This window comes from Euphorbia lathyris, chromosome 7 (genome assembly GCF_963576675.1).
Source record: "Euphorbia lathyris chromosome 7, ddEupLath1.1, whole genome shotgun sequence".
NCBI classification, from domain to species: Eukaryota; Viridiplantae; Streptophyta; class Magnoliopsida; order Malpighiales; family Euphorbiaceae; genus Euphorbia; species Euphorbia lathyris.
This window is the reverse complement of record NC_088916.1, coordinates 82,650,738-82,660,893: the sequence shown is the minus strand read 5'-3', so window position 1 is coordinate 82,660,893 and position 10,156 is coordinate 82,650,738. Positions and strand designations below refer to the sequence as shown.

Sequence of the window (10,156 nt, the reverse complement as noted above, 5' to 3'; positions counted from 1 at the left end):
TGGTTTAAAAAAAAATAAAAACTTATAAATTAAATATTATTCATTTTTGTTTATATATGTAACTGCTTAATGGAAATTCTGAAAATAACGTCATTTTCCTAAATATTTAATTATTATAATTTTATTTATTCCTTTTTCCTAAAATAAATATTATAATTTTTGTTTATATATGTAACTGCTTACCAATTGAGACGATATTGCTTAGATTCAATGTTTCTTTTGTTTGAAATAGGTCAAAGATAAGTTGCCATATTTTACATCATATCACTTATGATGGTTATCCGCTTAGTTTATTTTTTATTCAAAACTATATGTCATTTAGAAAAATTAAAAAAAATATATATTTTTATTATTTTTTATATTCATAAAAAATGTTTTTTATGACTATAAATTCACATATTATTTTTAAAAATAAATAAGCAGAAAACTATATTTTACGGCATCTAATTAAAACGAGGACTCCATTTCAAAAGATAAATATATATTGTATCTAGATAAATTTTTTGAACCTGGTGAACTTACAAAGTATACCTATTTTATATTACAACCATGAGTACTCATGTATAGATAAATTCTCCACTCTCTTGTTCATTTTATTGCAACAAATAAATTTTGTATTTAAAAAATGTGAAAATTGAAAAATAAAAAATTGGCCATTTGAAATGAGGTGTTATATCTTAAATAAATTTGTTATAATTTTCATACATAATTAATTTACGGATAAGTTCTAAATTTGATCCTAATATTTTTTCAGAAAGTACATATGTACACTAAATATATAAAATAATAAAATTTTATGCATAACATTTTTAAGTAAACTCAATTTCATCCATACTAATAGAAATATTTATTTGATTAAAGATTGGTTAGCGAGGAAGGGTAAGCGGTGAACACATACTAATAGAAAATTTGAAACTCAGATAAGATGTAAAAATAGCCTCAACATTGATAGGTATGTGCAATTTTACCTCTAACATCTAAAATTGTGCAACTGTGCCTCTAAGATTGACAATTAAGAGCAATATTACTCTCAACGTTGACAAGTTCGTTCAATTTGAAAATAATTCCTTAAATTATCTTCTATGTCACAAATCATGCCATCTCCATTGCACGTGTTCGTAATTTGTTAACTCATGAGTAACAAATCACAATCATATGTATACACATGAAAAAAAAATATAGTGTTTAGAAGACGTTAAAAACAAAATCTAAATATTTCATTAAATTTAAAAGGGCTAATTTCATATAAATGACTGTATAACTCAATGATTATTTGTCCAACTAATATATTGACTTCGAATGAAAGGTGTTACTCGTCGAGTAATATCAATATGCAGTGATAACTTGTTACCTGATCTTGGTCACATGTATAAATCAATAATCATATAATTTCAAGTGAATTTTGTTTTACTTGGTATATAAGTGAGTCACACAAATTAGTTTTGACAAGTTAAATTTGTTGTTGTCAAAACCTAACCGCGTTGATCTGAACCACGTATGGATGGTAATATTGCTTTTTGGGTATAATGAACTGTTCTCTTCAGTTTGCAACTAACCAGGGCTTAGATCATCTCCAACACATTTCATCAAATTTACTGCATCAAACCATGTTTTTATCATTTTCTCTCTCTGTTTTGATATTGCTACAATGTTTTTACTCCAACCCATTTTATCATTATTAGAGTTAAATGATTTTGCATGGATTGATTATTAGTGTTAAATGATTCTTGATTTCTGGTTTTTATGTATATAAAATAAATGAAAAAGAAAATAAATAATATTATTTTATTAAATGATGCTCCATCAAAAAATTTGATGGAGCATCAAATTTGATGATAAATGACCGTATTTTGATGCATACGGTTTGATGTTGGGTTGGAGATGGTCTTAGAGCTGCTATGAAGCATTGATACTTTCTGGAGGTCACCGTACGCATATCTGATATTCCGGATGCGGTGATTCATCGGGATACATACGGGACACCCCTAGGAAGTATCCCCTTTTTTCTTTTCTTTTTTTAAATGAGGGGATACGCGGGGACACCTCTGGGATACTTTAGGGGTTTTTTAAAAAAACTTTGAAAGTATAAGGGTTTTTTTTTAAAACTCAGAAAATATAAGAATTAAAATGAAATAATCCCATGATTACTAGTATATATGGACACGAAATCGATTGAACCCTAAACTAAAAATCTCTCCTGTGCGATGCATTGAACCCTAACAAAATTGAAATTCCTAAATCTTTTCCCTCATCTGGTCGAGTTCTTCTGTGGTTCTGTGCAATCAGTTGTCTTCCTCGATTGCTTTGCTGAAGTCGATCTCTCTCATCTGGTCGATCTGCTTTGATCGAATTTTTCCTCTCATCTGTTCGATCTGCTATGAATTAATTACTTATTAGTTAATATTACAAATGTTATTTGTGGTTTTATAATGACTTGAGAGTATTATTTGTGTTTTTATAATGACCTTATGAATATGATTTGTGATTTATATATTTATGTATCTTTTGAACTTTCTTTGAATTGTTGCTTAAATGAGTATGATAAAGTTGGAGACCCTAAGAAGGCTGGTGATTAGTGTGGCTGGATTCTGTTTTCCTTTTTCGTTATTTGTTTTTTCCTGCTTCATTTTGTTTCACTCAGTGAACTATATTTTGAAAATTTTCCATAGCCCTAACATGAATCCAGGTTTTAAATCATTCACAGTTTTGAAGGCATCAAAAGATGGAATTTACATAGAGTGTTAAGTCGATCCTTTTGTTTTAGCTGTAATTCTTACATAGAGTGTTTCCGCAGAATTTGTCAGCTCTGATGGAAGAAGAAGCTAGTATTATCCCAAGTAATGAAATGCAAAATGGTGGTTCTATGCAAGCCCAATCCGTCATATACAATTCTAAGGTTTTCAGTTTGCATAGCATCTTTACATTTTGTTGTGATGTGGACGTAAATCAAAAGCAATTCTTCTGTTATTTATATTTTATTTTTATGGAGCTGACATTTGTAGAAAAAAAAGCAGAAATTTCACATTGCAATTTGTATTTTTTTAGACATCCTTTAAGTTACTAGAGCTTATTTACAATGTAAAGTAGGTCAAAGAACTAATTGTTAAATTGTAACCTTTGCAGAAATTTCAAGATGATCTACACGCAGCGGGAATCAAAATCATGCAGCATGAGGATAACTTGAAAATTTTGAAAAGTCAACGAAACAAATTAGAAGACTCAATACTTGATCTGCAAGGTATGCTAAATTTTATTTTTTGTGCCTCTTCTAGAGGATTAGTTCTTCTTGAAGATTACTCAGCTAAGAAGTATTTGCATGTGCAGTTCACTTGGATACAATCACATCTAGGAACAAATTTATGTTTTGTAGTGTAATGGTTTTTAATTTAAGCATGGTAGCTACCTAACATATTCAACTGAGTCACCTGTTTTTAATTGTTCGCCATTAATTCTTGGTTCTCCAGGTGCTTTAAGTACTGTGGTGGCAATGTTTAGATCTGTCATTCGTATACACTGTCTCCTTCAATGTTTTAGTTAATTTAATTAGACAAGATATTTCAGTAAAGTTTTTGCTGATATAAACCAAAAACTATTTTGTTAGGAAACTGTTGTAGCTAGTCCAAATCAGAGTAAATTTATTTAGAAATTGTTATTTTCAGAATTATCATTTATTTAGGAAGTCTTAGTATTAGTAGAAATAGGAGTTTATTTTCAGAACTATTATTTAGGAAGTTCTAATTCTAATAGGATAGTAGTTTATTTTTAGAATTTTTATTTAGGAAGTGTTAAATCTAATAGAATAGGAATCCTAGTTTAAGTCTGCCTTTTGTACTATTATAGAAAGGAACCATTTTATCATTGGTAAAGTACTATTTGAAAAACAAATTCAGAGGTCAGGAGTTCTCATCATAGAGATCTGGGTTTTTCTCTAAGGCAAAGACAGTTTGAATCAAGTAATCTGGAAAAACAGTTTGAAGCCTTTTTGAGCTTCATACTGCAAAGACAGGCCAAAGGTGGAGGCCATGGTACTCCAACTAGAAACAATTGAGGCAATCTAGCACAACAAGGAAGGAGACATGGGGGTGGACAGTAGAATACGACCGCAGGAGGAGGTCTGCTTCCAAAATTCTAGAAACTGGATGTCCTAAGTTTGATGGGTCGTATGATCCCTTGAGCTGGTTGGTTGCATATGTGTGAGCATTTTTGTAAGCATCAACACACTGTTGAAAGGCACAATAGTGGTCAAAGTAGAGTTGCATAAATCTGCTGAAGTATGACTGTCATAAGTCTGCTGAATTACCAAGGCTATATGAAAAAAGAGAAATTATCAAGATGGGACTGCTGGCCAGCAGTGGAAGGACCGTTTAGAGAAACGAAATACCAAGGGGATTGTTATAATTATGACTATGTTGAAGTAGCTCCAGTTATCATGTTTGTGCATGAGATCACACTCATTTTTGTAGGGGAAGGCAATGTTAAAATTGTTGTAGCTAGTCTATATCATAATAAATCGTTATTTTGATTAGGTTTAGGACTTACTAGTTTCATAATTGTTATTTTTTTAGGAAGTCTTAGTCGTTGAGGAGTAGGAATTTATTATCAGAATTATTATTTAGGAAGTTTTAATTCTAATAGGGGTATGATTTTATTTTCAGAATTTTTATTTAGGAAGTTTGAATTATAATAGGAGCAGGAGTCCTAGTTCAAGTCTGCTTTTTGCACTCTTATAAGTTATAACATGGAAGTGTTTATCATTAATAAAGTAAGAATCATTTGAAAAACAAATTCCGAGGTCAGGAAATTAATTCTCATTATAGGTAAGCTAGGTCGAAAAAGATTTACTTCATGATTTCATAGTCAAGGAACCGTAACTCAATCCAAAGCTCAGAACTTGTAGCGTGAGCAGTTTTTTTTATCTCAACTTCGAGTCAGTGTTTCCGAATAGAAGGATTTACTTTTAGATGCTAGGATTGTTTGGAGATTTTATCTGTATAATCATTTGTGATGCATAATATCTCTTTTTCCATTTTCATTTTTTTGCTACTGACAATTTTCCTTTCAGTTATTCTTGGTAATTATCACTCCGCAAGACCTCCTAGTGGTGAAAGTGAAAGCCATTCCTCCAATCAGAGTGAGGCAGAAACAGTAAAGCAGATTCTGCAGCATGAAACTTCTGCTGGAGGCATTCTGTGTCAGCTGACAACGCGCCATGGTACTCATGCACCTCAACTCGCATTCACTAAGGATGTGCTTGGTATTGTTGCTACTCTGGGCAAGGTGGATGATGATAATCTTAGCAGGTTAGTTTGAAGTTGCATTTTATCTGCTATTGATATTTACTATCTATCTAACATGTAGATTCTTCCTCTTCTATGAAATAAGTCTTATGATTAGTTCCCTTGCTAATACAGCATACTCTTCCTGGTTCTAATGTAGTCGGTTAATTTATGTACTCCACAATTCCAAGAGCTCTTATTATTTTCAATAAGTGAAATGCCTCCGTTACTGCCACACTGATCTTTGCTTTAAAGAGCTGCATGATAATGCAGTTGTTGTTAGTTATCTGCACTGTTTTCAATATACTTTTACTTATTCTTTCTTATTGCAGGCTTCTTTCAGAGTACTTAGGAGTAGAGACAATGCTAGGAATTGTTTGCAAGACTTACGAAGGTGTTAAAGCTCTTGAAACTTATGACAAGGAAGGCCATATAAATAGTGATTCTGGAATTAGAGGCTTTGGTACTACTATCGGACGGACTCTGGATGGTCGATTTCTTGTCATTTGTCTCGAAAATTTAAGGCATGTATCTGTTTCTTTTCTTTATTGTTGTTTGGAATTCAGCTCTTGAATTACAAACTGTTTTTCCCTTGTAGACCTTACTGTGGTGAATTTGTGGATGATGAGCCTCAAAGAAGGCTTGATCTTCTACGGCCAAAATTGCCTAATGGCGAGTGCCCACCTGGATTTATTGGTTTCGCTGTTAACATGATCCATGTGGATTACATGAATTTGTTGTATGTATATGATGCCTATGGCCTCAGAGAGACTCTATTTTACAGCCTCTTTTCTCGCCTGCAAGTTTACAAAAGTAGGGAGGAGATGCTACTTGCTCTTCCACTTATAAGTGATGGAGCAATTTCACTAGATGGAGGGATTATTAAGCCTAATGGTTTCTTTTCCTTGGGGAATTGGTAAGTATTTTGCTTTCATTATTGACATGAAATTGTCTTCCAATCTGATCTAATGGTGAATTTCATTGGTTTACAGCATCTCCTTTTGTGGTATTTCGGAATTTGCTTTCTGCATGTAGGTAGTTTAAATGCACTAAGAAAGAAATGTCTTTCTGAATCATGATAGATTGTAGAATTATGTATGTGCTATAATTCGATTATAATATATAGGCCACCTATAGGGTCCATAGCATTAGCCTCTGACCTTCCAAATTCAACTCATGATATTTGGTGCATGGATTTTTCTTCGCCTAATTTTTGTACCACTATCATACAAAAGAAAAGAAATACGTATTTTGTCTAGAATGGTTGATTCAAAGGATGAGCCTTGGCGCAATGTTAAACATTATTGTTGTTGTGTGACTGAGAGGTCACGGGTTTAAGTCCTGGCAGAGGAAGGCTTCCCCCAGTAGACCCTTGTGATGGGATCCCTCTTCGGACCCTAGCTTAGCGGGGACGCGTAGTACACCGGACCGCGCTTTATGTTTCATGCGATGCATCTGGCTAGTAAATAACATATTTTGGCATACCCTATGTTTAGAGTTACATGTGTGTGTGAGCGCGTGTTGTGTGTGTATTTCTCATTTGGTACCTCTTCTTTGTGGATATTTTTTGTTCCGCAGGACTGATGTTGATGTAAGATTTCCAAAACCTTCCATGTCAGCAAATCCACCTGATAGCTACATGGAAACTGAGAATCAGCTCAAACAGAAGACATGGGAAAAGGAGAAGTTGACAGAGGATTTAAAGCGAGAGAAAATGCTGTTAAATTCTGCAAGATTCAATTTTGAGACAAAGAAGGAAGAGTTTGTTAAGTTTCTCTCACAAACATCTGCAAACACAGCTCAGGTATTGCACTGAACACATCTTAATTGAGTTGGATTGGAGTTGTATTTTGCAGATTTCAACAGCATTTGCTCTCACTTCAGATGCAGGGAGGACAGGATAGGTTCAACCCTAGATGATATTAGAAAGGGGAATCAAATCCTTATCAGGATAGCAACTCGGAAAAGTCTTCTATTCCGTTATCGTTTTTGAATGGGCTACGAATTTCTTTTCATGAAAAGGGCAGCTTATTCAGTTACCAGGAGCAATTGGTTTTGTGAAATCAATGGTTTGAAACCATCCTTTTCGATCTGTGGTGTGCAGTAAGGACCGGTTCGTATTAGGAGTAGCAAATTTGCCATTTTTTTTCCTTTTAGTTTTTAACCATTAGGAGTAGCAGTGGGTAAATTTAGTAACTTCTGGACTCTTAACATCTTCATAATCAATGTTTTTAACTGACTTTTTGTATTGACTGAGTTGGAGTTGTTTAAAAATGTTGTGCACTTCAAGTAGGAGCAACTTTTACAAGTTCTTTCATAAACCCTGAAGTTTTTACATTATGTGAAATTATCATGGGTTTTTCTTTTTGCATACTTTTTGATTAATTTGGGTAAATAATTTACTAGTTTCTATGTTCTTATATATTAAGCTAGTCTGTTTTTGGAAATAATTATCTAATCATTAAGTTTTTATTTCTATTTTATAAAATTAATAGTCAAAATAAATTAAATTAAATTTGAAGTAACAACTCTTTATCCTATTTTATAAAAATAAAACATCTATGTTTTTATTTTCCAACATAGTCATAATTTATAGGGATAAGGTAACAAAATAGGCCTAAGGTTTTTGGCGAAGTACCAATTTAGGCTCAACGTTCAAAATAGTACCAATATAGGCTTAACGTTTACAACATAATATCAATTTAGGCTTAACGTTTATAATATAACATCAATTAAGGCCTCACGTACAAAATAGCACCAATATAGACTTAACGTTCACAAAATAATACGAATTTAAACTTAACGTTTACAAAATATATACAATTTAAGCTAAACATCATAATTAAATTAATCATATTATATTCTTTCCCTATTAACTTTATATGTTATCTTTTTATTTAGTTTTATATTTTTATTTATTGTAATACAATTAATTAGTATTTTTGCCCTTTAAGATCTTATATTTGTTTTCATCAATGATTCCATAACACTATTAAATTTCATTTCTCATGTAATATATGCAAACTAAAAGTAATTGAATATCCACAATATTTCGAAATATTGTGGATATTCAATCTAGTAGTCATGGAATCACTGATGAAAAACAAATATTTAAGCTTTTGCTTGTCCTCAAGCAAATTAAATCCGAAAACAAAACTAGAAAACCAAGCACTAAAATAAATCAAGAATGAGACATGATTCATTTCAAGTAACAATGTAGAAGATCATAATTTCGAGCCGTCCGAAACATGATAAACACCTTGAGTAACTAAACGATTTTTGAATTTATACTTTTGGCCATTAGTGAGACATTTTTCAAATAGTTGATACTTAATGAACTCGTTAAACACCTCACATAGGATTCACTCTTTACGCTTAAGTGTTCCGGGTAAGGTGTTATCTCTCAATTTTCCAACACAAGTGATAACTATCGTCCAACCTCTACCACTATGCCTCCTTACTAGGATTTGATCAAAAGGGCTTAATGGGTTGTAATGAAGGGTTAAGGTTTGGTGTGATTATGATGGAAATGAGGCTTAAGCATCTTATTAAGTTTCTAAAACGTTAAGTCACTATTGGGTAGTTGAGAGCATTTATTTATTTCTTTCTTTTCTTTTCTTCCCCTTTTTTCTCAAAAATTTTGAATAAGCTTTTTTTTTCGGAATGTCAGAATTGTATTCCTAAGGAGGTAATGTGTGTGAGCCAAATAATGTATATGTTTTTGCTTTGATGCTCTCTTTTTTAGACTCATATTTATCTATTAGAAACTCATAGATTCCGGGATTTTTGGATAGAAAGTGATGGAATAGGGTTATATTGTGGTGGCAAAAGAAGGGCAAGGCTCAAAATGGTGAACAACGGAAAATGATTTCGGGTAGGCTATTGGTTTATGTGGTGGCGAAATGAAAGAAGTCCTTAATCATATCAAATTCCTAGTTCGGTGCGTGTGGTTTCGGTTAGTATTTGATGCAAACCCTATAGTTAAAAACAAGCGTGGATCCCACATCAAAGAAAAATAATCGAACTATTTAATGTGCTCGTGGCTCAAAGTATCTCTCCATGGGTGCGTTTGTGTGCTACAAGTTCAAGTGTTTCAACTATGGGTAAATGTCTAAAAATGATGAGTATTATTTTAGAATTTTAGAATTGTATCCTATCACAAGTTAATGCTATTCAAGGCTTGGTTTAAAGTTTGTTTCGGGAGCTAATTGATACTTTAGGACATTAATACTTGGGTTGGGGTCGTGTTGCCAAAACATTGAAAAAAAAAACTAGACACAATTACACGCCTCCATTTCCTATCTTTTACCCCTCCAAGTAATACAGTATACTTACGTATAAAGATCAATCCCACAGATATTCTGGACAAGCATTAGCTATCTACTTGTTTTTGAATAGCGATAAAAACTTTTATTGTTAAAAACAATAGGGAGTCGGGTTCACTTTCTAAGTTTGAGTCAAATCAAAGCTATTGAAATAAAACACCAATAGAAATTTGTGATTTTAAGATGGTGATTTCTAAAAGAAACTTGGTGCTAAGACCTTAGATCACCTCATTCTATTCCTTCACTCCTATTTACCTAACCGGGCCAATGGTTACTTAAATACGACAAGGAAGCCTTAAGTAAATGAGAATTCCTAACATTAAAGTGTTAGAAACCACATCGACTTGCTATTGAGTCTAAAAACGTGAGAAACAAAGTGAAACTTAGTGAAAGTAAGAGATCAAACACAAAAGATGAAGAAATTCTTTCTCAAAACTCAAAATCAACTTACAAACTTGAATGGAAATAACTTAGAAACATGAATTTGAACTTAGAAACTACTTAAAACAAACTAAAACAAAAGGAAAGACAATTGCCCAAAGCTCGGCTACAATG

At 32.5% G+C, this 10,156-nt stretch overlaps 1 protein-coding gene across 3 annotated transcripts; it reads left to right on the top strand.

The window, feature by feature from the left end:
- The first annotated feature begins 2,202 nt into the window (after positions 1-2,202).
- On the top strand, positions 2,203-7,565 carry LOC136200667 (protein DEFECTIVE IN MERISTEM SILENCING 3-like). 3 transcript variants are annotated; one of them, XM_065991090.1, is made up of 8 exons: positions 2,203-2,330; positions 2,795-2,896; positions 3,124-3,238; positions 5,063-5,300; positions 5,609-5,800; positions 5,875-6,192; positions 6,855-7,080; positions 7,161-7,565. In XM_065991090.1, the coding sequence occupies exons 2-8, from the start codon at positions 2,810-2,812 to the stop codon at positions 7,194-7,196; spliced, it is 1,212 nt and encodes a 403-aa protein (XP_065847162.1). In that variant the 5' UTR covers positions 2,203-2,330; positions 2,795-2,809; the 3' UTR covers positions 7,197-7,565. The 3 variants fall into 3 exon arrangements, with proteins under 3 accessions (XP_065847162.1, XP_065847163.1, XP_065847161.1); XM_065991091.1 differs by having other exon boundaries at positions 2,203-2,396; XM_065991089.1 differs by having other exon boundaries at positions 2,203-2,896.
- Positions 7,566-10,156: the final 2,591 nt, after the last annotated feature.

Coding starts and splice junctions, on each gene's coding strand:
- LOC136200667 (XM_065991090.1), top strand. CDS start 2,810: ATGGAAGAAGAAGCTAGTATTATCCCAAGTAATGAAATGCAAAATGGT. Junction 2,897..3,123: donor CCGTCATATACAATTCTAAG/GTTTTCAGTTTG, acceptor TAACCTTTGCAG/AAATTTCAAGATGATCTACA. Junction 5,801..5,874: donor ATTTGTCTCGAAAATTTAAG/GCATGTATCTGT, acceptor TTTCCCTTGTAG/ACCTTACTGTGGTGAATTTG.